We start from the raw sequence: 25,499 nt of genomic DNA, 5'->3' as shown, positions 1-25,499 counted from the left end.
CGCAGTCTCGTGCCACGCGGCCTTCGCGCATGCGCGCTCGGGCGATTCGCGGCCTTGACAACGTGCGCGCGAATAAGAAGGTTTCCTGGTGCTCTTGTCATGCTGCGCCATCTCACGGTGTTCTTCAGAAATGGGAGCGAAATCCCCCACACACTTGCTCTTTGGCAAAGCGGCGCCGTTCAATCGCCTCTCTTTTTTTTTCATGGTACCGCCAAGTGCCCATGCGCAAGGAAAAACAACAGTATCCCGTTTTTCTTTTTCCATGTCTTGCACACTAAATGTGTCAAGAACCGAGGTACGGCACACTATGCTGCACACGAACTAAACACAAATCGCACTTCATCCAGGTATTATCCCGATCAATTTAGTGCAATAATACAGCTGATAAACTATTCAGCTAAATTCAACCGAGAAAGTATACCGTTAAACGTCACGGTATGGCGCGACACACAATATTGCCACTTGACAATGCGGCGTCCCTTGACACTCACGTCACGCTACGTGACACCGTTATGTCAAGTGACGTGGTGATGTGAGGTTTCGTCAAGTGACATCGCGAGTCGTCACGAGAAACTGGGCCGTCACGTCACATTGTGATGTTACGAGACACCGTTACATCAAGTAACTTCACGGCGTGTAATACAGTGACGTCACTTTAGACTGTGAGGTCACGTGCTACACCTCCGCGGAACCGCTGAAAAACCTGTCCCATAAGAATTGTTGTCGAGGAAAAGAAAAAAACACTATGGAGACGTTTTTCGGGTCACAGGTAATTTCGTGTTGTCGAAGAGCAGAATATGTTGTTTCTTTATCCTACTTCGACCTGGTCAAGCGAATTGCAACCAGAAGCGGGATTACTCGCGCACGGTGTCACTTGCCAGAAGCATCTAAGAGTTCGACCGACGGATGTCACGGGGGTACCGGAGCATTTCCTCTTCATTATCCGAATTGCCGAAGTGGAATTTCACGGGGATTAGAGTGCCAAACAAAGTTCAGGTTAATTATCCTTCGTTCCATTCGAGCTGTCCCAAAGAGAACGCTTCCCTAAATAGCATCACGCCCCATAGAGGCCGTTGTTGTCATTCGAGCAAAGCACATTGTGTAGAATGTGCCTCTTTATGTCTTTTGAGATTAGTTGTCCCCGCGTCTCTTATAAAGTTGTTTTTATCGTCCTCAGCAAAGCGTAGGTTGTTGCGTATGCCCTTTACGACGGAGACACTTTTTGACAACAGCAGTGCGAGCTGAACTCGGATCGCTCTATTGAACCTGACAGCCATCGGTTATGATTCAACACCTTTTTACCAAATATTCCGAGCATCTAAGCAAAAAACGTGGCAAGGGCGAAGATTTTCTCCGTCTTGGAAGCTCAGCGCATCTCTTTAAATTCGAGGCACGTTCATTGCCTGTAAATGGGAGCTCAGAAGGAAAGCTTACTTGCAAAGAAGTGTAATAGTTGTCGAGTTAAAACTGAAGAATTCGGCAGAAGCGAACAAAAATAATAGGCGAAAGAAAAACAGCGCTATGTTATTCCTTTAACCCGCGGTGTTGTGTTATACTGGGAAAATAGTGTTGTTTTGTTTCCACACTTCGTTTGTTGAATTATGTTCCTAAAAAACAAAACATCCTTGGCTTCGGCCAACAGGATACAACCTAAAGTACCTGTCTTGCGCGTACTTTGTTTTACAGAGAAGCTGTTTATGGCTAGGATTCTGTGAATTTTTCATTTGCGTAAACAAAACTCAGGACCGAACTTGATGCAAAATCTCTTCACTCTATGCAAATGCTTATGCGTCTCATCACTTGGATATGCATTTTCAGTACATGACTTATCAATAGCCACCATTTTCAAGATCAGTAGATTCTCAGGGAGACAATTTAGGTTTCTCAAATATTTCCACCTCTGCGACCCGCGTCGGCCATGTCTACGCTCGCACCACCCTCTCTTTGTCGTCGTTCTAAGCCCCCACTGGCGTGCCTAGTTTCTTTTCCTTCCGCTCTCCCGGGTCCCATCGAGCGCGTCTATTTTCAGCCGGGCGGTGGTCACGTCGCGCGTGTCTAGTTTCCGCCGGCTCTGCGGGGCGGGTCTGTGCCGTGTGCTAAACTGCTTCGCTCGTCATCAACCATCGCAGAGTGGAATGGCTCATGATTTTTTTTTCTTACCGATACTCAACTTTTACGATTTTTTTTCGGCATAGCCTTAGTGCCGTTGAATCGCAGTAAATATGTATGTCTCTGCATCTACCGAAAATATCATGTTCGTCAAATCACGTGACGCCATGACTTGCGAGTTAATCTAAACGCAGCACTATGGTCGCTGAGAGGATAAGAAATTCAGGGCGTTTCGTTCCTGCAGTGACCGGCCTCCAGCACGGCAGAAGCCTCTGTCTTCCGCCGTACTTCGAATGCGCGCGCACGCTCGAGGGCCACGAGAAGCGGGAGCGTAATCGTAGATATAAAGCCCCCGTTGGAGGCGGGACAATAAAGCTCCTCTCACGGCTTCCCACGCTGTCAGTTACTGGGCTCACTGAATTTAGTTGCGCTAGCCTGTACACATTCAGAAAGGTGCTGCGCGGTGCAGAAAAGTGCAAAGCGTGTACTTCCATTTTTTATATATATATAGGGTGCTTTTACAAGCCAAATATGACCGCACGTTAACCGAGGGCAGCTGGTGCAAGTGGTGAGGGTAAAGTGACTGAACCTACTACAGAGAAGACGATCTGAGCAAAAACCCGAGTGTGGTCCCTTAATGTAAACTAGGAAGGTAATACTTAAATGTAGCCTGCGATACGGCAGATATATACTAATATCACTAAAAAAGCCCAATTCATTTTTGCAGCCGTAGCTGTCATCAGCTCTTCTTCCACTTGAAATGACATAAGCAGTCCGTGGTGGATATCGCCAAGAGACGTTACGATATCACAAAAGTCACATGACGCCATGATGTCATGTGACGTCATTTTGTCATGCGACGACATCACGTGACACCGTACATATAATTTTTGAATTGTTATAGTTGACTGCGTCACTTTCCCAACTGATATAGGCAATGGTTCCTTCATGCAAGGTGAAAGATAGTGTAAAAGTTAAAGATACACATTAGGAAGTGATAAATTGTCACAACTTTCGATGTTCCTACTGTGGATTCACACGCGATTGCTAATTTCTTATAAGGCTAAGGGCTAATCGTATAATTTGAAAGGAAACTGCGTTATCCAAAGGAGCTAATTACGGCGCTCTTCGTTTCGAAAAAACACCCTAAACAAGTAATTTAATCTTGTATTTTTTAACAAGTTCATTATTCCGCTGAATTAAATGCTACGGGCGCCCACATTACAATTTCTGGGTTTGACCAAATTTAGCCTTAGTTGGGGAACATCAGTTCGTAGAGACATTCTGTTTTGTCTTATAATTTGATCCAGGATATGTTATGTTCCCGAAATGTTGGATTTTATCACCGTCGCCAGGGTTATATTCTCACGGAGTTTAAGCTTTGTTCTACAACGCGTGCTTTATTTATAAGGGCCACAAAAATACGCTTTCATTTTCTCTTACGGACCCGGTAGCTGTAGTCCGAAGTAGGCGAAACGCACCTCGTTTGTCGAAGCCGTAGACGTAGTCCGGGCAGTTGACCTGGGCCATGGTCCCTGCAGGAGCTGGTTGCCAGCATAGGATTCCGTCCCAGACGCCGGGACATGTCGGGAGTCCTGCGTACGCACGCATGCAGGATTATTCGAGGCAACAATGTTGTTGCGAGACACAAGAAACGCTGTGCACGTTGCATTCTCGGCATCATATGATCGCTCTGCAGTCAATCAAACTGTGACATTAGCCGATACTATGGCGCCTGGAACGCGTCTCCGACTGGTGCGTTTACCGCGTCCAAGAAAAGTAGGTCCTCGATTTCCGACTGATGACGTCATAGAAGTGTCGCGCTGTCGACGGTCCCGATCCTGGCGGCGTCCCAGCAAGGTTGGTCGATGTGGCAGACGACTGTTCTTCTGCAGGTCACTCTCCAGTGTGGCAGCCCGCGGAAGTTTCGGCAATCAGAAGTTGGGACGCTGCGACGAGAGCGGCACTCGCGTTCGATCGTGATTTGCGCCAGCATTTCTACGGTCAACCGCTAGGATTGCGACATCCGAGAGCGTGACACTCCGGCTTTGATAACGTAACTTGTTGCCGCTTTGGGACCACTTCCGATGTATGGGTGGGATACGGCGCTAAAAACACCAGTGGGAGATGCGATCCAGGCACCATATCGATACAAAAAACAAACGAATCATAAGAAAAGCAACAAAAAAAAACAAAAAAAAAACACACACATGTAATTAAAAATAAGGTCCTCCGTTCCTTACCCTAGCGGTGGCTAGAATAATGTAATAACTCACGGTTTACAAAAAAAAAAAAATAGGAGGGCTTTGTTTAGTTACTGGACAGAAGCGGCGAAGGACAGTGACAAAGTGAAGGAGGTAACGACAACACGGAGCGTTGCCTCCTTCACTTCGTCCCTGTCCTTCGTCGCTTCTATCCAGACATGAACCAACTAGCCCAAACGAACGTTTTGTTAGCTTAGCGCGTTCACGCTTGTCTCTTCGCGATTCATTCCTCGCCGTTCTTATCGTTATTGCTGCAATTTCACCGGCTGCTAAGCGGTTGCTTATCGAGGAAAACTATATGTATACATACGACCGATATCCCATAATAACATTTGAAGGACCCGCATAAAAAAGAATAGGTAGTTATTTTATTTGTACACGTCACAAGTTAAAGTGGCTCAAAACAAGTTCCCATACTTGTTCGTACGTGATAAACGTATAAAATGCGTAATGTTGTTGGCTCCGGTACGCCACATCCATTAAAATGAAAGTTCGCTAATCGTAAAAGTATTGAAGATAAATTTATAAACAAATTTAATAAATGTGCCCTCTCAGAGGCAAAATATGATAGGCAACCATAGCCGGAGATAAATTGGCTTCTGTGTTTTTCTTTAGGCGGGATATTATATGATATATCAGAGGCCTACCAGGCCTAAGAGCCGCAAACGAAACCACGAAACTTCTAAGAGCCACGGGGGGGTGGGGGGGGGGGGGCAAGTGAAAATTTTGTTCAGAGTCTGACTGTACGTATGAGTGCACAAGGCTGTACGACAGTACGTATGGAGGTACAAGGCTGCCACACCGCGAGGCGTACTTCATTCTCCCTGAAATCCCTTCTTTTTTCCTGGGGAAATGCGGGAAGGGGGGGGGGGGGGGGAGGGTCCCCTTACGAGGGATCCGCGAGCCGCACTTGGACCAGCAAAGAGCCGCATGCGGCTCGCGAGCCGCGGTTTGGCCACCCTTCTGACACATGGTTCTTTCTTATGATAATCTGGGATATGGGTCGTATAGGTCATTTTTCTCTTTCAATGGGGTAATAGAGGATGTTCCTTCAAAATAAACCCAATTAACGTAAATACACAGGTATATGAACGACACATTCAAGGACAAACTGCCTCTATACTTGCACTTTTTTGTCTCGTTATTCTGAACAAGCCACATTATGTACGATTTTTGGGAGAACGGAGTTATTCGTATATGAAGAAACGTCAGTGTAAAACGCTCAGGCATCCTCAAGCCCAGCGTCAAGCTGATATCTAATATAGTTGAGCATATTCCCATAAAACGTATCACTCATTAGAACTATAATTTTAACCGAACTATATTTAGGCCCAATATTTTGCGAAATAAATAAAGATAAACATTAAAACGCTTTCAAATTAGTGTAAGCGTCAAATAATGCTTAAGGTTTAATCTCTCTCGAGCTATGAGAGAGTGGAATGGGTTCCTCGATGTCGCTTTTGAGAAACACACATTTTCGTTGTAGACAACAGGTATGAAAAGGTAAGTATAAATTCAATTTCTGAAGTATTCTTGCTATGCGGACAACGGTAGTCGTAAGCGTTTTCAAAGGAATACTGATGTGTAAATATAAATATACAAAAACAAAACACGCTTTGAAATAACTCATATACCGTTAGCAAAAGCAGGAAAGCCTATTACCGCCATTATATATTTTTCGCGTTAATGAATATTTTTATTCGATATTCACAACCTGGTTACACTTCAAGTGCAGCCAACCAGTTGCGGAAGGAGTCTTGGGATAATTCCTTCCGTTTGCCGCCTCAGTAAGCAGGCCTAGAGGAGTTACAAGCTTTTAGGTGGCCGCACTACGTAGAGTCCGCATGTCCCTGTCAAAATAATGGCAGCATAAGCGATATTTTTTTCATTAGTGCTCAAGTGGGATCTCATTGAAAAGTGGGACGGATTCACGACCATTTCCTTGCCTCATCTGTTTTACTTTACTTTTTCAATCATTTCACTTTCAAAACTGTTTCTTTTTTTACGACCATCTTTAAAAAAAAGAAAAAGAAAAAAAAAACACAACCCGCTACACAATCATCTGGGCGTCAGTGCTTAGGCATCTTAAAACTGTGCTTTGGTGTGCGGTATTGCTCTTCAGTACGGCTGTGGAGTACGTGGGTACAGCGCTGACTCTGGAGTCTAAATGTTGGTTTACGCAATGCCTGAAATGTGGCGGAAACCACGGACTTCATTTTAGGGGCATGTCCGTGACTTACCCCGAATTTAAGATCTAGCCCTTCCTTTCAGCCTTTTTTAACCATGCGCAAGGAAAGAGAATAGCTTCACTTAAGGAAATACTTTACTGGGGGGACTACATTCCACCCCTCTCAAATACAATAGCCTCGGCGTGGACAGGTTTTCTGGGCTTGGCTGAGCCAACTATCGTCGGGGAGGTCTCATCTATCGCGCGGTAAATGAGGATGATGACGATGGTCCTTCTACATACCAAATTCATTGTTGTGGAAATGCTCGAGACACGTGCCGCGCGCCACTTTTAGGAAGAACATGGCGTCTAAGATCTAGCTCAGTGCTGCTACAGTGTAGTGCTGCGCCTGCTGCGCCAAATACTTTGCTGCGCTGTGCCGCCATGATCTTCCCAAGTAGTGCACGTCAATGCACGAGGCACGTTGCACGTGCCTCGATCATTGACGCATCTTACGCTACTTTTGAAACATGGAAGGCCTTTAGGTGGAATCGAAGACGACGCCGTCTCGGCCGCCGCGAACATCCAGGTGCACATGCGCGTGCACTGACGCGGACCTCCCCTCCGTCAGGGTTGGATTCGGCACTGTAGGTGGTCTGTCTAATGCAAAGGAGCGGAGTGGAATGTATTCCACCTAGTAAAGTATTTGACTTAATGAAAGGTGCCATTTCAATTCAAGAACCCGCTTCACACTTCCCTTAGGTAACGAGCAGGAGAAATACTTCTTCGTTGAGTAAGGGAAGTATAAACGAATCTGGGGTCGAGATTAAAATTCAGTTTGGTCCGAGCATGCATCCATGAATAATATTGAATATTTTCTTACCAATCATTCTGGATGCATTTCAGGACGCCACACAGCTAAAACTAGGAATGACGAATAAATATGACGAAGATTAATCCCTGGAGAAGGGGCGCAAGAAGCACAAACGACAAACACATATCTCCAAACACAACAAGGTGACTGGAAGGCGACCGAAAAAATCCGCCTCGTTTGGGTATCGAACCCGGGACCTCTCCCCTTCCAGTGGAGCGCTCTTCCAACTGAGCTAACCAGGGGTTCTACGTCAGTACACCAAACGTGTTTTATCAGCTGCCACCAGTCTAACACCAGCAAGGGTGAAAGGCTTGCATTTGAACCTTATGATTATAATGCAAATGAATGCAAAGGTGCAAGCGAGCTGAGCAAAAATGACGAAAATGATCCCTGGAGTGTTTGTCCTTTTTCCTTCTTGTTCCCCTTCTCCAGTGATCATTTTCGTCATTCTTGTCCAGCTCGCTTGCACTTTTGCATTTATTTGCATTATAATCAGAATAAACATTGCGCGTATTTTGACCTTCCATTAGGTGCGTCGCCTTCTCGTCTGGCCACGACTCGTTATTTGTTCGCGAGTTTAACAGCTCCGTTCAACGTTGCTAAAACACTCAGTAGCGAAGCTCACCCTTGAAACCCGGACTGCTCGCATCCACCGAGACCAAAGTAAATATGATAAGAGCACCACCCTTTAGCGACTAGTCAAAACTTGAAAGTTCAGATCTATTGCTACGGCGAAAATGCACTGCGAGATGGCGCCACCGACCCTTGCGCGACTCGTCCTGAACCGATACGTGCAGGCGTGCAGTTCCCGGAGTGGCCTCTGCGGGAGAAACGGTGGTGTTGCGATCTCATAGGCAACCGGCAATACAGTTTGACGCTACACGTTGCGCCAACTAGCGGCTGCAAAATAAGAATAATTTGGAAGGCCAGGACGACGTGGGTCGCGGGACTGCTGGCGGGAGTTTCAAGAAACCACGTGTGAACGTGGCATATCGAATCAAGATGAGCCTTATTGGAACCGCTTTTCGTAAAAGTAAGTCTCAACTTCCCGTCTATGTGACCTTACCGGGTTCCTGTTGCATCCCGCCCTACTCCTAGAGTTCCCCCCAAAATAAACGTTAATACTGCTGCGTGAAAGACGGCCACAGTAGCGAAGGTGACTCAAGCGTCAATATTTACCGCTTCCCTTCGAGATCTTGGGAAGCGACACGGCGACAGAAGTGGATTACTGCAGTGCGACGCATCAAGCAAGTGAATTTTACTTTAATTGTTGAAGTGAACGAAAATATATGTGTAGGCTTGAAAAGTGGTCTGACGAACTTGTTTGGCAGAATACTCGGCAGAACAACATATTTATACAAGTTGTTTTACCAGTCACTTAGACATCTACATAGAGAAATACGGTAGGAACATTCGTGCCGATTGTTGCTTCGCTGTGACGTCACGAATCGGGCGACCAGGGCTTCAAGCGAGAGGCCCGTCGACCCGTTCCGCGTGTATAGCCGTTCGGCAAGCACGGTCGCAACCAAAAACTTCAACACCTGCGAGTTTTTAAATAGTAGATTTTTGTAAAACTTAAAGTTTTGTTTGTTTCGGAAATCAAATTTAATGCTGAGTCTAGTTAGTAGTAACAAATGTGACGGCGTACAGAACAGAGGGTGGTAAAGTTCTTTAGAAAATGCTCGTGCGAAGCATAGATGTCCTTCTCAGGCGTTGAGTTTGTTGCAGGTCGCCTTTTTACACCAGGATTTGCAGTGAGCATACTATTTTCTAGCGTGCAGAGTTTGGTTCTAATTATCCACATTTTATTCTAGTGTGTGGGGGCGTCGGAAGAACAAGAGGACGGCCGAGCGAGGCGCGAGCGGGGACCAGCAGGTGAGGAAAGAGGAAGAGCGTGCTGCACGAGGATGAGGCCGGGCAGGAACGATAGAGCCGTTCTGGCCGGTCTAGCCTTGGGTGCCTTCGCGGTGCTTAGGGTGGAGACTTTTAACCATTTTGTCCAACTTTTATTTTTTTTTTTGTTGTTGTTGAGAAGCGCGTGAAAGAGCGTATCTCTGCACGCGTTTTTGCCGTTGACTGCGCTATGGCGACATTTTGTTTTCGTCAATTTTTTTGTATTTTACCCGTGAGCGCGTGCAGTCGGCATCGGGTACTACAAAGGGTGGCGTCACCTTATAGACGCTTTGCAGGAGCTGTGCGTGGGTGCCGCCATAACCGACCTTCAGTTTTTCTTTCCGCTTATTACTTTTGCTTCACTTAATCATTACCACAGAAGGGCAGCTAAGTTATTGCCCTTTTAGGATCTAATGTGTTCTTCTCCACAGTACTGACCTTTGTGGAGGCTCTTCAACGCCCGCTTTAGTTGCTCGGCATCTGGGAAAGACAATTAAAGATCAGCAATGGTGGCTGTAATTTGGAGCGTGTGTAAAGCGTCTATACAGAAAGACATTGAGGCACCCTAGTCTGGCCCATAGCGATCCACGGAAGCATTCTACCATCGAGGTTCGGATCAAAACCGACGGAAACGATGAGCCCTGGCCATACCGGCCAGGGCTATGATGGTCCCGGAGTGGCTCCGCAGCGAGACCCTGGGTGTGATAGCCCGGAACAGCTAGCCTACGCAGAGCTGGAGTTGGGAGGACGATCCACAGGCCTGGACACGGACTCCGACTGTGTGCTCTGAAGGACGGGCGACAACCAGAGTCGGCGGGTCCTGACTCTCGGCCTTTGAAGACGGACAACTGGGAAGTACAGTAAAGCGATTCGCTGCCTTCTCGTTGTGTTGCGTCACTTCCTGGGAGACGAGCGAAGCACAGACCGATCGAGCGGCGACTAATATAGAGCGACCCCACAAGTTGTGAAGACAACTCACATTAGTGTCGAAACGACAACGCTAGCCTTTGCTCTAAACACTCTTACCTATCAAGGCTCGCAACAATCTTAAAAAACCGCATTAAAAAACAAAACAAAAAAAAACAGGGACACGACGCGCATATGCACACGGGGACTGCTGAAATCGGGGGCGCCGCCGCTCGTCACGGCCCGACGGACAGACTAGCCAGACTGGCGGCCCCAATAACACACACTCCTCCGCTTGTGGCGCTGAATGCAGCACTCTCGTGGCGCCGCCTGGCCATTGCCGACTGGGGATTACTTCGGTTCTCCGAGTACGGATCGAAGCCCCTTTTTCAAAGCAGGCTCCATGTCAGTTTCCCAACTGAGTTGTCCTAGTAATGTCGGCTCCGTTACAGTTTGGTTACCGGAACGCGTCTACGACTGGTCTGTTTACCGCGACTAAATGAATAGTTTTTCAATGTCCGCGTGATAACGTCATAGAAGTGTCATGCCATCACCGGCCGCGAGCCTGGTGGTGTCACAGCAGTGGAGGTGTGCGCGGCAGACGTGTGGTCCTCTGCAGGCGTCTTCTTCAGCACAACAGGCCGCAGAAGCTTCGGCTGTTTGGAGTTGCGACGCCACAACGACAGCGACACTCGCGCTGAATCTAGATTTTCGCCGGAACTTTTACCATCAATTCTCAAGATTGCGACATCCGGCAGCGTGACACTCCAGCTTTTGTGACGTCATTTATTGCCACTTCCAGATAAGTTTCGATGCATGGGCGAAATAAGACGCTAAATACAGCAGTCGGAGCCGCGTTACGGGCACCGTAGTGAAACTGCTGCTCCGTCGACGGTTTCGTTGGCTTGACGATGCCGATGACTCATGAACGTGCCACCAACTGCTAACTGTGTTTCGATGGAAGTGCAAACAAAGCCGATGCTACGAGCACAAGCGAGTGAGCGTGAGGGCGCGTGCATAGAAGCATTGTGCACACTCCTCTAAATTTCTTTTTTTCACACTCAAAGTAAAACGTAGTATAAATAAGAAGTGGTTTCCCGCGATACATTCGACTCAAGAAATCCAACACAGAAACATATCCAGCCCTTCGAAAAATTCAATAATTGTTAAGCGACCCAACGAGCGAAGATACCTATGTATAGTAAAAAAGAACTTCCAAAGTGAATGCGATTCACCTGAAAACAAGTCTCAGTATTTCAATAAAGCGATCAGCTATAGATGTGCGATGTGTTACGTGGCACAACTCTCGCATCAGAAGACAAAAATCGGGCTTGCCTGCCCAAACTCGTGACTTGACAGCATGGAGTATAGAACTGCGAGCTACTGATGGCGCAAGCCAGTTGCCGATGTCCCGAAATATACACCGACGAGTATTCGGGCGTTGGTGTCTTCCTTCACTACTCGGATGCTACACTGGCACCGAGAATTCGAAAGCTTACGTCGCTTACAACCTCCGACCACGAGCCATGTCTACTCAAGGCAAAATGGAATCCTTTTCAGCCAATTGGATTGAACGACTTGGCTTTCTACTTCGTGGCGAATGGCGTCAGGGCCATGGACAAGAACGAAGCGCTTCTACTCACGCTGTGCGGTCCCGAAACTTACGAGATTGTACGAGCGTTTGTGGCACCTAGGTGACCCGATGACGTCGGGATCCAAGAACTCGCGACAAACCTCGGCACACACTTCGATCCTCGACCTTCAGAGCTGTATAGACGATGCCAGTTTCAGCGGCGAGACCAACCACCGGACAAGACGATCAACGGTTAGGTTGCAGCACTGAAAGGACGAGAAAGCGACGAGGAAGAAAGAAGAGTTGACAGCGAGACACTTGCTTTAATTTTCGGTGTACGCAAGGTTCACCACTACTTGTGGGGGAGGCCATTCACAGAGTGGCCGACCACAAGCCGTTGCTCGGACTGCTGAACTTCGATCTAGGTGTGCTAAGTCAAGATCCTCCCAAAGCTACAAGGTGGGCGGTTACCCTTTTGGTGTTACAAGTTTAACCTGATTTACAAACCAGGAAGAATTCTTGGAAACTCCGTCGGCTTCAGCAAAGTGGCCCTCCTTCCAAGCAGCGTGCCTGATTTTACGCTAGCCGACCTATTCATGCTGGAACAGGGATCCCCTGACGTTCAATTACCAGCTGTGGTTAATCGAAAGACAATTAGAGACCCTCTGCTCTCACAGTTTGTACAAGTTGTTCACATTGGAACTCCTTTTACTATGACAGGAGGCTGGGATCCTTTATGTGCCAGGAACAACGAACTCAGTCTACACGAGAGATGCCTTTTGTGGGGATCACGATCTACTCTACGGTCGAATGTTCTTCAACTGATACATGTAGGCTTTTCCCACAAGCAAGCGACCCCTTATTGCTAGCATCCGGCGGCGCGACTACGCGTATAAGAACTTTCGTGCGAAGTCCGAGCTAGGCACCGAGCACCGAGGCCGCTCCCACGGATCATGTTACGCGGACCTGGCTGTTACCGGGCGGGGTCTCCGCAGAGCAGACCCTCTCAACCTACGGTGCAGCGTGCGTCTCGCTGCGCCGTAACGCCTGTGTGGCAACGGTAAACGAAAACCTCAGCCTGTGTGGCGAAAACCCCAGCCTCTGTTTCGACACGGAACCTCAGCCTGTGTGGCGACAGAAGAATGGAACCCCAGCTTGTGTGGCGACAAGGAACTTCAGCCTGTGTGGCGACAGAAGAACGGAAACTCAGCCTGTGTGGCCACCTTAATTCGCACTATAAGTATGTAATCTCACTTTTATCTTCTTTTACCAATGTGAGTAGTCTCCTTCAACCTTTCCGATCTGGGCCAAGACGAAGAAAGATACCATTTCAGAAGTGGGATATGGCTCGATGACTGCCCGGAAGGACCACAAGCTTCACGTTGCTTGACTAAGTCGAAGGTGGACAAGGACAAGCTTTCCACACACGACCAGCTCAGCCGAAGCCACCGATCAAGGCGAAGTAGTCTCCGTGCGTGAACAACTTAACGTGATCGTGGAAAAAGATCGTCTGCTGAAGGACTTATTCGAACACCTGATTTCGACTACAGCAACGGCATCATCAGCGGCGGTGGAACCGCAAGGCGTGACGACATTCCAGGTGATGCCCTACCTGAGTAAGAACATTTCGAAATTTGACGGCAGTGAGGACGCGGCATCAGCTCGTGAATGGGTGGAAAACCTGCGGCGAACGGCGACGCTCCATAAATGGCCGTCATCATTTCTGCTCGAGAGTGCCAAGTCCCACATCACGGGAGCCGCCAAGGATTGGCTGCGCTCACGCAGCGCTGGCATCACCTCATGGGAAGAGTTCGAGGACCATTTTCACCGAACCTTTGTCAGCCAGACGCGTGCAGCGGAACGCTGGAGAACGATGCAGGATCGCGTCCAGCAACGGAGCGAAAGTACAGCGGCCTACTTACAGTCTAAGGTTCATTTGTGCAAGGAGGCGGGACTTGACTTCTGCGATACTCGGGAGCAAGTTATTACGGGCCTGCGTTCAAGACAATTAAGTACGATGCAGTTGGGAAAAACCCACGACGACGATAACGACCTCCTGCACGATATCCAAGAATTTGAGAGGATCGAACGCGAAAGGCAAGAAAGTTTTGGTGGTCTACGTGACAATAAGAGCATGACCGATGCGGCCAGTCCGCAAGACCCAAGTACCGAGGACCCGAGCAAGAGGAGCTCCCGGCAGCTAGAAGACCTAGAAGAAAACGCACGCTGCCTGCTAGACTACGAGACAGTTTAATGTGAAGTCGTTTACTAATTTTTCTTTGCGTGTGTGCTCATTTATTACGTTAATATTTGCGTGTGTCTTCAAACTTAACGAGGACGTTAAGGCTCCAGGACGGCCGAATGTAGGCTTTTCCCAGAAGTAAGCGATCCCTTATTGCTAGTATCCGGCGGCGCGACTACGCGTATAAGAACTTTCGCGCCAAGTCCGAGCGAGGCACCAAGCACCGAGGCCGCTCCCACGGATCATGTTACGCGGAGCTGGCTGTTACCGGGTGGGGTCTCCGCAGAGCAGACTCTCCCAACCTACGGCGCAGCATGCGTCTCGCTGCGCCGTAACGCCTGTGTGGCAACGGTAAACGAAAACCTCAGCCTGTGTGGCGAAAACCCCAGCCTGTGTGGCGACACGGAACCTCAGCCTGTGTGGCGACAGAAGAATGGAACCCCAGCCTGTGTGGCGACAAGGAACTTCAGCCTGTGTGGCGAGAGAAGAACGGAAACTCAGCCTGTGTGGCCACCTTAATTCGCACTATAAGTATTAAATCTCACTTTTATCTTCTTTTTCTAATGTCAGGAGTCTCCTTCAACCTTTCCGATTTGGGCCAAGACGAAGAAAGATAACATACATGCTGTACATTCTGGAGTGGAAAAAAAAAAAGATGATCATCAGACGCTATGTTATGGATTCGCCGACGGGCCAACGCTCGCGAGCTCCAAAGTCCAAAGCGACCAAGAACCACCGTTCGCGTACAGCCCGAGATATAAACACCCGTTCCCCCGCTTCGCGCGTAACCTGAGCGTCCCGTACCAGGGGCGTCTTCCTTTTATTTCTTTTTACTTATAATAAACGAGACGTCAGTCTTCAGCCTGACTCCGGCACGAAAGGTTGTCTGTCTGTTCTTTTCGCCAAAGAACGTAAAACGAAACATGGTGTCAAAAGTGGGATCGCTCCGTGAGTCTACTAAGAATTAGTAAAGCGCAGGATCGACTACAAACGAAGGAACAATGGAGAAGCCCTCAACTTCTGCCGACAACGGTGCTACGCAACAATTGGTAACGGCAACTTTTCGCATCTCGCCACCCGAAACTTTCAATTTTACAACACCTAACCAATGGCCGGCGTGGAAGAAGAGATTCAAACGCTTCCACAGTGCATCAGGACTGGCATCTCAACCATCATCACACCAAGTCGACGCTCTCATTTACATCATGGGACCACAAGCTGAAGGCGTCTTACAGACCTTCAAGCTATCCGATAGCGAGGCTCAAGACTTCGACACGGTGATGGAGGACTTCGAACGTTACTTCATTGCCCGTCGAAACGTGGTGTACGAGAGAGCCATGTTCAGCACAAGATTGCAACTGGAGACGGAAACCGTCGAGGAGTACATCACTGCTCTTCATGGATTAGCCACTACGTGCAACTATGGACCACTGAAGGAAGACTTGATCCGCGACAGGCTGATTGTTGGTGTTCGGGACAGCAGGACTTAGGAAAAACTTCAACTGGATCCTGATCTGGACCTGCAGAAGGCCATCGCTGCTATGCGACAATCGGAAGTGGTTAAGAAGCAACAAGTGGAACTCCGACCGACAAAACAAACGGATGCCAACTTTGACCGTATAGCAGCCAAAAATGGAACAGCATCAGAACCTGCTCAGCAAGGAGCTCAACGTCCAAATGTTCGAACTCCCACTAAGAAGACCGCGGCACCCAAACCAAAAGGCAGACCTTGCCATTGATGTGGTCGAGAAGGTCACCCGAGGAACGTGTGTCCGGCGAAGAACGCAGGCTGCAACAGGTGCAAACTTTCAACTACTGTGAACTCCCTCGTACACGCGCAAGGATTCGTAGGAGCCGCGGCTTCTCCTCAAACAGCAAAATGGGACATCGAAATACTCGTCGACAAAACTCCTGTTGTTTTCCGAATAGACACTGGAGAAGATGAAACGGTTTTACCAGCTGCCATCTTTCAAATGGTCTTCGCAAAGTGCCACAAGCTCTCCGAGCCCCAACGCCGACTTCATGGGCCAGACGGACGACCCCTTAAAGTCATGAGATCAGCTTGGATGAAGCTGAACGACCGTGGGCAACAAGCACTCGAAGGAATTTACATCGTGAAAGGACTTCGCAAGCCTCTCTTGGGTAAGCCAGCTATCGAAAAGTTTCGGCGTGGCCCTCGAATCTCCATGACTGCGAACAGAGCTTGCGAACCGAAGAACGAGTTTTATCACCTGTTTCAAGGACTGGGATCTATCGATGGTGCTCACGTTCTCAAGCTGAAACCTAACTCGACGCCGTTGGCTATCGCTTCACCGAGAAGAGTACCGCTTTTGCTGTATAGTGAAACACAGAAAGAGCTAGAAAGCATGCAGTCACAAGGTGTTATCTCTTCACTAGAAGAACCTGTTGAATGGTGCGCGCCGATGGTCATCGTCCCCAAGCCGTCTGGCAAAAGTCGCATTTGTGCTGATCTCACCCAACTAAACAAGCACATTCAGTGCGAATATCACCCCATCCCATTATTGGAGCATATGCTGGGAAGATTAGCGGGAGCAAAGATCTCAAAACTGGACGCGAGTTCTGGGTTCTGATAGATCCCTTTAGAAGTCATAACTCCTGACGGCGTTCATCACTCCGTTTGGAAGATTTTGTTTTAATCGCCTACCATCCGGACTCACGTCGGATCCGGAACGCTTCCAGAGACGTATTACACAACTTCTGCAAGGAATGGAAGGAGTACTTTGCCACATGAACGATATCTTGATATGGGCGTCATCGTCCGAGCGTGCCGCTCGGACGATGACGCCCATATCAAGACTTCGAGCAACGTCTGCGAGAAGTCCTCGGGTGACTCTCATCAGCAGGACTCACGCTCAACAAGGAAAAATGCATTTTTCGAGTAACAAGTGTCAAGTTCCTAGGTCATCAAGTAGAGAGCGATGGTGTCCGTCCAGACGAGACGATTGTCAACGCAATGAAACAGATGCCCATACCGACTTCAAAGCAAGAAGTCAAGCGCATCATGGGTATGGTGACATACCTAGGACGATTTGTGCCGGACCTGTCTGACCTACTGCATCCATTATCGTCACTGCTCAGTTAAAAAGTGGACTTCGTGTGGGATCATCCTCAGCAGAACGCCTTCACAAAGTGGAAGGAAATCCTCTCAACCTGCCCCGTTCTCGGATTTCACGACCGCAACAAACGATTGAATGTACCGGCAGATGCGTCATCCCACGGCCTGGGAGCAGTGCTGCTTCAAGAGCAGGAGGATGGATCATATCGTGCCATCGCCTATGCGTCCAGAACACTCACCGAAATAGAGACGAGGTACACCCAAACAGAAAAAGAAGGTTTGGCACTCACGTGGGCATGCGAAAAATTACGACATTACATCGTGGGGACGCACTTTGCACTGGAAACCGACCACAAACCTCTCACTTCTCTTTCGGATAAAAGTCATTGGAGGACCTAACCCCACGTCTTCAGAAACTGCGCATGCCTCTCATGCGCTACTCATTCGCAGTTGTCTACATTCCAGGCAAGGAACTTCAAGCAGCTAACTCGTTGTCAAGGAGCCCTCTGCCACAGCGGCAAGACTAAGAGATGCAAGAAGAAATCGATTGCTTTATTCTACACATAGAAACGTCCCTACCCGCATTGCAAATGAGTCTCCAATGGATAACGGCAGAACTGAAAAAGACCATGTTCGCCAAAGTCTCGCCAGCTACAGCCACAAAGGTTGGCCAAATCGTCGAGATTTCGGAACAAACCTCAAAGAGTACTACGAGTACCGCCATCATATTGCCGTGCAAAACAGCCTTCTGATGAATGGTTCTAGAACAGTGGTACCAGAATCCTGCCGTCCACATATCCTACAACAACTTCATGAAGGACACATGGGCATAGGAAAATGCAAGGCACGGGCAAATGTATCAGTGTGGTGGCCAAGGATAAACGATCATATCGAGCGCCTGGTCGAGAACTGCGAGAAGTGCATTAAAACTGGCCAGAACAGAAAGCTTCGTATCCCCTCATCCCGTCAGAGTTTCCTAGTCGACCGTGGGAGAGAGTGCCGATGGACCTGTTCTTCATTCACGGAAAATAGTGGCTGGTCGTCGTCGACTACTACTCTCGGTACCCTGAAATCGTCCGACTGGAAAGTCTCACCACAGCGTGCGTAATAATGCACTGCAAATCGATATTTGCATGGCTTGGCATCCCAGAAGTCGTGCTGTCTGATAATGGTCCTCAGTTTGCGGGAACCACGGGTTCAGCATTCACAGAGTTCTCACAGATCTACGGATTTAAGCACATCACATCAAGCCCTCGCTATGTGCAGAGCAATGGGATGGTGGAAGCTGCGGTAAAGAACATAAAGAGATCACTCTGCAAAACGAAAGATCCGTACGAGACACTCATGATCTACCGTTCAACGCCTCTGCCCAACGGATGCAGTCCGACAGAACCTCTCATGGGGAGAAGGATACGTACAACCGTACCAATCGCCTTTCAGCTCCTGGAACCTAAGCTACCCGACCAAAAAGAATCGCGCCACTATGAGCAAGAAAACAGAAACTGACAAAAGCAATATTTCGACCGGCGACACGGGGTGCGTCAACTAGATCCACTGGGCTCTGGAGAGAGAGAGAGATTGGGTCATTGACCTAAAATGAACCGGAGGTGTTCAGAACGAGACCCATACGCCACAATCTTACTGGATAACGTCCGAGGGTCAAGAGATCCGGAGAAATCGTACGCATTTAATTCCTTTCCCTGATCAACAAGATAAACAGTGCATCGAAGATTCCGCCGAAACAACCACGAGGCCCGAGGAAACGTGTGCCAACACCTCCCATAAGCATACGCGGCATGGCCCATGTGTAAAAGAGCCAGAGCGTTTCGGCACATCTTCGAAGCTCCCTTAGGAAGAGGGATGTTATGGAGTAGCCGGACCGGCCGACGCTCGTGAACTCCAAAGTCCAAAGCGACCGAAAACCACGGTTCGCGCGCAGCTTGAGATATAAACATCCGTTCCCCCGCTTCGCGCTTAACCTGAGCGCCCCGTACCAGAGGCGTCCTTCTTTTCTTTCGTTTTACCTAGAATAAACGAGACGTCAGTCTTCAGCCCGACCTCTGGCACTTCGCCAAAAAACGTAAAACGAAATAGTCATGTCCAGTAGCCTGGAATCGACAATGCCATAACCAACCAAGTGAGGGACTGCACTGCTTTTCAAGCTTACACACAAGTCTACTCGTTGCGTGCCCATCATGCCCTGACCCTTTCCTGAAAACTCCTGATCCCGGGCTTTTTTTAGTAGAGCCCTTCTTATGGCACTACTTTCTAGTTATGACAGACGCTTTCTCCAAATGGGTGATAATACATCCGATTCCGCCACACTCGGCAGACGTCATCATCTCTGTGATAAGAATTGTTTTTGCGCAGCATGGCCTACCTGACCTTATTGTTTCTGAAAACGGGCCAGCATTTATTAGCAGCCAATTCGCCGAATTGTTGCAGCAGTATGGCATTCGCCGCATGCTAGCGCCACCATACCACCCCGCTTCTAACAGAGCAGCGGAACCAGTGGAACTGGAGCAAATGCTCCACGCTGACCAAGGTGGCCAACGTGCTCTACTGCTCGATTCTGGTAACACCATTACTTTCCCAGAATTTCAGACCCGGACCGCCTTAGATGCCTGCTTCAGTTTCGGTCCCAGTGAGGGAACCCTCATCCGAGATTACCCTTGAGAATAGAACGTCCTGGTGTAGACGCAGAGATCACCTTCGACTGAAGTCCATGCATCAATCTCATTATCCAGTGGTTATTTCTGCAGAGCGTCTCGAGCTGACGCAGTCGATGAAAACTACCGCGTATAGTGAGGCACAGCCTCAGCAGCGGCCGGCACCAACCCTGGGAACTTGCTCATCACCAAGCCCTGCCCTGGTCGAGGAAAATCCCGTTGTCCTAAGGAGCAGCACGACCCAAGGCGACCTGTTCGCTGGTGTTCTCCAGTACAATAAAAAAAAGATTACGCCACTAAGGGGGGAGGAGCGTTAACTGCCTGCTAGCGCCACCTGCACTGCCTACTAATATGGTGCAGGAAGGACGGATCTGGGTACTTTTGGGGATATTAAAATTCAGTGTGTTGTGGACTGTCTAGTTCGGATGTCGTCTCTTCGCGCTCCGCACTCGTATCATTTATGCCCCTCTTTGATGGCCTACAGGATATCACAGCTGCCCTCGGCTTTGGAGACTCAGCTGTCCTCCTGCACACTGCTGTTTTCTTTTGATTAACGTGTAGCAAAAACGTCACCACCTCCAACGCTTGAAAACAACCCCCCCCCCCCAAAAAAAAAAATAATAAACATAAAAACTCTGTCAGTTGCGTTGTCAAAAAGAAAAAAAAAATTCAGTCCGAAAATGAATTTCTTTTAAACAAGTACGAGCCTGCGAAATATATACCGAAGAATGTTGGAAAGCTTTGTCTGTAATTATACGAAAAAATTACTATTCATAATCTTCCGTATTATCTAGTCACTTATAGCTACGGAAATTATTGTCGCATTTGATTCTAGAAAAGCTTCAACCAGTTACTGCGTTGTTTCGACAATTCGGCGTTTAAACTTTTCCGTTCACTGTCCCTTCATCTCCGCTTACAAGGGCAGCAAAGGTCATTACTGGGGCCTCGTGAAATAACAGTGGTATAGTGCATCGTAAGAGAAACGCTTCACGGCAGCGTACGAGCAATGGTTCTTCCCAACAACACAGTAAGAACGCCTGCGTAACCGTTGTCAAGGACATATCGGCCCCAGGGCGACCCGAGCGGGAACAAAAAAAAATACCAGCGATCATTTTTGGACAACTTTTAGAGTGTCTTGAAGACTCCGCCGTGTATACTGAACAATTTACATTTGCACATGCTTTGTAGTATATCGCGAAACAGCAAAGGTTGAACTGAGAAGTTGCTGACACTTGGTTACATTCACACTCCGATCAGAGGGTAGCCTTTTAGCATCCAGATTTATGCGTGTCTATAAATCTGTTGACCTTGATGCGATGTGTCTTCGCGTTCTTATTTATAGAGTTTGCTTATTCATTCGGGGTTTTTATACGCAATGTTAAAGGTTTCAAAAGCCTACGTATCAGCGCTAAAGTCGTATTACGCGCAACGTTTCAAGTCGATTACATAAAAAAACAAAAAGCCGCAGGAGATTGTGGGGACCGTTGGTCGCCCTTCCCCGATGGCCGGTATAACGGCCGTGGTTCGGGACGCGCGGCCTGGTTGCCGTGAGTTTCAACCTGTTCGTGAAGCGTAGGAGAGCCGCCTGGCTTGGGGGGCTCTCCTCCTCACTCTCTCCCGGGGGGACCTTTTCCGTCCCCCCGCTCATCCGGGACCTAGTTGTTTTGGGTGAGGACGACGCCCGCGGGGGGAGGAGGTCGACGCACGTTCCCGACATCGGGAACGTGGGGGACTCCTCCCGCGGATGCGATAGAGATCGGACGTGTCGCGAGGGACTTCCTTTGCCCGCTCCGGACTGCGCTCTCGGGACGGTGTCGACAGGGTGAGCCTTTCATCTGACCTTGTCGGCGCGGGGGTTTTGGGGACAGTGTGTCTTTTGGTGTTCCAATAAACACCGTTGGACCCAGTCCTATTGTGGTACGTGCTCCTCCTTTTTAGAGAAGCGATCAGTTGTGCGGCTGACGTTCGGACCCGCCCGTAGCGGTGTTCTCGAGAGAAAGCTGCGGGGTGTGGGAGTAGGCTTGGCGTCTCCTGATTAGAGACCGCCGCTGAACCCTTCGGTTACCACCCGTGACCATCCCACATATTCTGGCGCCCAACGTGGGGCCACGACTTCCTTTATCGCGGTCGTGGCATTCGTTGAACGTTTGGCTAGCACTGTTGTCTTCCCTTTCACGCCATGTCGACAGGTCAGCCCAATTTTCGGTCGCTGATCACGTTGGCAGAAGTGGCTACGAGAGGGCTCACTTCTGATCCCCTCGTACCCATCGGTGACCCGGCAGCCTCTTATGCAAGCCGTGTGTTGTCGCCGAGCCAGCCAGGTGCACCTCTGATTGGAGGAAACGCCTCGGTTGATGGGCCCACGAGAGCTTCTCCTTTCCGAGACGGCTCTCTGTTGCGGCCAGAGCCCTACGCCGCTCCTATTAGAGCCAGCGTTGTGGGCTCCCTCGATGCCACTCCCTCCGGAGGCGGCGCAGATCACCGGCATTTGGGTGTAGCTACTGTTCAAGCTGACGCCCTGCCGGGCAGCCACATGACAACTTCTCCTGTCCGAGACGGTTATCAGGTTCGGCAACCGCCCGGTCGCTTCCCGATGGGAGGCAACCCGGCGGCTGGACCGAGCGCGCCCCTCTTTTGTGGTGCCGCTCGGAGTTCCGTGCAGTTCGGCGCCTCCCCCCTTCGGGAAGGCGCGCTGCCCGATGGCCACGAAGCGGTTCCTCTGCCGCGAGACAATATCCCACCCTGGCCCGCGCAAAGCACGACCCCGATTGGAGTCAATGCTTCCGGCGACTTGATTGAGTTGCCCGCCGACAATGTCCGTCCACCGGCTCCGTGCGACCCCGCTCCCTTCCGAGCTGGCGCGTCGCCCGTTAGCGGCCTGGAGGCTTCTCTGTTTGGAGATGGCCCCCGGGCTCCGCCGGTGTCTAGCGCCGCTCCCTTTGGGGCTGGTGCTGGGAGCTCTCATGATGTGCTGCTACAAGAAGCGGCGCGAGTCATTGAAAGCTTGACCGGTGCAATGCAGTCAGTACTGCAAGCACCCAGGGCACTGCGACCACCTGTGCGAGTCCCAATTCCCAAGTACAAGGGTTACGGAGACTCCATAAGCGCGAACGACTTTCTCGAGGACCTGCTCCATTACCAGCAGGCCACGGGAATGGTCGATCAAGAGGTTCTTGGCCGAGTCCTGCCTGTCGCACTGACTGACCAAGCTGCGCGGTGGTTCCGCCTTTGCGGACAAAACGCGCTGACTCTCGATCAATTCCGGGCCCTGTTTCGCCAGGAATTTCTCCCCGCTGACTACGAAAGGCGGATGAGACGGGAGTTGGAGCGGCGTACACAGCACCCAGACGAATCGTTGCTGGAGTACGTGAGGGCGATGCAGGAGCTGTTCCTTCTCGCTGACCCCTCGGCCCCTAATGCGGAACGGGTTGAGCGTGTCATTCGGCAGGCGCACCCGACTTTCTCCGCCTACCTTCGAGGCAGCCGTTTCCATTCACTGGATGACCTGGCACTCGAGGCTCGCCGCATTCAAGGTGACATTCTTGCGGCTCGAGCCTACCGGCCCCCACCCCCACCCACGGCATCTCTTGAGCCGCGGTGCGCGTGGAATGGCGACCCTGTCGCTCCCCATTCCCGCCGGGCCGAGGCCTCCACGGCATATGCCGACGCCCGGGGTCGAGACGCACGAGAGATTTCTGATCGGGCGCTTGATCCATACTCCTGCGGGTTGCGAAGATCCGCTGCCAAATCGCAGTCGGGCCCGCACAGTCAGGACCGCGTTGTGGGTCCTAGACGCGAGGAGAGGCGACCTCGAAACGAGCCTTTCGCTCCGAACGAGAGGAGGAATTCCCCGAGACCTGCCGGACGGAACCCTTTGGCTCCCGAAATTCGATGCTATCGCTGTGACCGCATTGGTCACTTGGCGCGAAACTGCACGAATCCACAGGCATCGGGAAACGGGCCAAGCCGCCGCTAACGAGGCCGGCGGCTCGACGGAAGGCTGGAGCACCTGGTTCTGCTCTAGCGCCGTCGGCGTACCGGGCCGATGGTTTGTCCGGTGCGCCCGCCCCGTTCCTGGCCTTGACGATCGCTGGCCGAACGTTTAAGGCTCTCCTGGACTCCGGAGCCAGTGCTTCGTTGTTCGGTGAGGACGTGTTGGCGCACCTCCGGACCCATTCTGTCCGATTGAGAGAGTGTAACACGGCATTTCGGCTCGCAGCGGGGGGCACTGCTCTTTCGAGCGGCTCCGTGCGGCTGGTTGTACGCTGGGACAATCGGGTGAGGCGACATCGCTTTGTGCACCTCCCTGGTCTTTCTGTGCCGGTAATTTTGGGTCGAGACTTCTTGGCTCAGACTGGCATAGTCATTGATCTCGGCAACGCTGGCTATCGTGAAGGCGCTTTCGGCTCAGTCAAGCCGTTCGCCGAACCCCCCGCCGCCGCTCCGGCCTCTTTCCCGTTGAGCAGCCGCAACAACCGCGGCCACGCGGGAGACGCTGTTTCCCGGAAACCGGTTGTGGACCCTGCGGTCGCGCGCCCCCCTCTTTTGGGAGCGAGCGCCGCCGCGGCGTCCCGAGTCGCCACCCACCCGCTAATTGCTGGTTCTTGCGGTTTGGGGAGGCGCGACAAGGCTCGTCTTGCGTCGTTGTTGTACTCTTACGACTCGATGTTCACGGATCGTCCGGGCTGCGCCGGTTCGGTGCGGCATCGGATTGACACGGGTGAGGCCCCTGCTTGGAAGTGCCATCCCCGTCCCGTGAGTCTGGCCAAACGAAAGGCCATTGACGCTGCCTTGGACGAGATGATTGACACCGGCGTTGTCCGGTCGTCGGAGAGCCCATGGGGGTTCCCCGTCGTTCTCGTTCCAAAAAAGGACGGCAGCTCGCGCCTGTGCGTGGACTACCGCAAGCTGAATGAGGTCACTCGCAAGGACGCTTATCCGTTCCAAAGCATTGACTCGATCATATCCAACCTGGGCGGAGCTAGATATTTCACTACGCTCGACGCCAGCAGAGGGTACCTGCAGGTTCGGATGGAGCCCGGTGACGAAGAAAAGACCGCATTTGTTTGTCACCGTGGGCTTTTCGAGTTTACTCGGATGCCCTTTGGCCTAGCCGGAGCTCCTATGACGTTCCAACGGCTAATGGACAATGTCTTAGGCAATGCCAGATGGTCGCATGCAATGGCTTACCTAGACGACATCGTCGTGTACTCCGACACCTTCGAGGACCACTTACGTCACTTGAAGGATGTTCTCGAGAAGCTGCGGGCTGCGGGGATCACTTTGAACCCCAACAAAGCCCAAATCGCTGAGACCCGTATCTCCTTACTGGGTTTCGTGATCGACGACGGGCGCGTTGCGCCCTGCCCGCAAAAGCTCCAGTCTATTCTGGAGTATCCGAGGCCGTCTGATGTCAGCTCTCTGCGCCGCTATCTCGGACTGATGAATTTTTATCGTCACTTTATTCCGGGATGTGCGGCCCTCCAGGCACCTCTCACTCGTTTGTTGAGGAAGTCTGAGAGATGGAGTTGGGGTCCCGAGCAGGAGGCGGCTTTTATTCGTCTTTCCAACGCTCTGGTTGACACAGCCAACTTAAGGCTGCCCGACCTGAACCGGCCGTTCGTGATTCAGACTGACGCCAGCAATCTGGGTCTCGGGGCAGTTTTGCTCCAGGAACACGAAGCCGAGCTCCGACCGGTGGCCTTTGCCAGTCGATCGTTGACGCC

General features: G+C 50.5%; 1 protein-coding gene across 1 annotated transcript in view; it reads right to left on the bottom strand.

The window, feature by feature from the left end:
• The window catches only part of LOC120850149 (parathyroid hormone/parathyroid hormone-related peptide receptor-like), a 258,878-nt gene that overhangs the window by 210,176 nt on the left and 23,203 nt on the right, over positions 1-25,499 (bottom strand). Inside the window, exon 2 of the mRNA XM_040222557.1 lies at positions 3,591-3,704. Coding sequence (XP_040078491.1) covers positions 3,591-3,704 — 114 coding nt within the window. The remainder of the gene's footprint in view (positions 1-3,590; positions 3,705-25,499) is intronic.

Source organism: Ixodes scapularis, unplaced genomic scaffold, assembly GCF_016920785.2.
Source record: "Ixodes scapularis isolate PalLabHiFi unplaced genomic scaffold, ASM1692078v2 PGA_scaffold5__190_contigs__length_132052651, whole genome shotgun sequence".
Taxonomy (NCBI): domain Eukaryota; kingdom Metazoa; phylum Arthropoda; class Arachnida; order Ixodida; family Ixodidae; genus Ixodes; species Ixodes scapularis.
The sequence above is the reverse complement of the archived record's forward strand: the minus strand, read 5'-3'. Positions and strand labels throughout refer to the sequence as shown.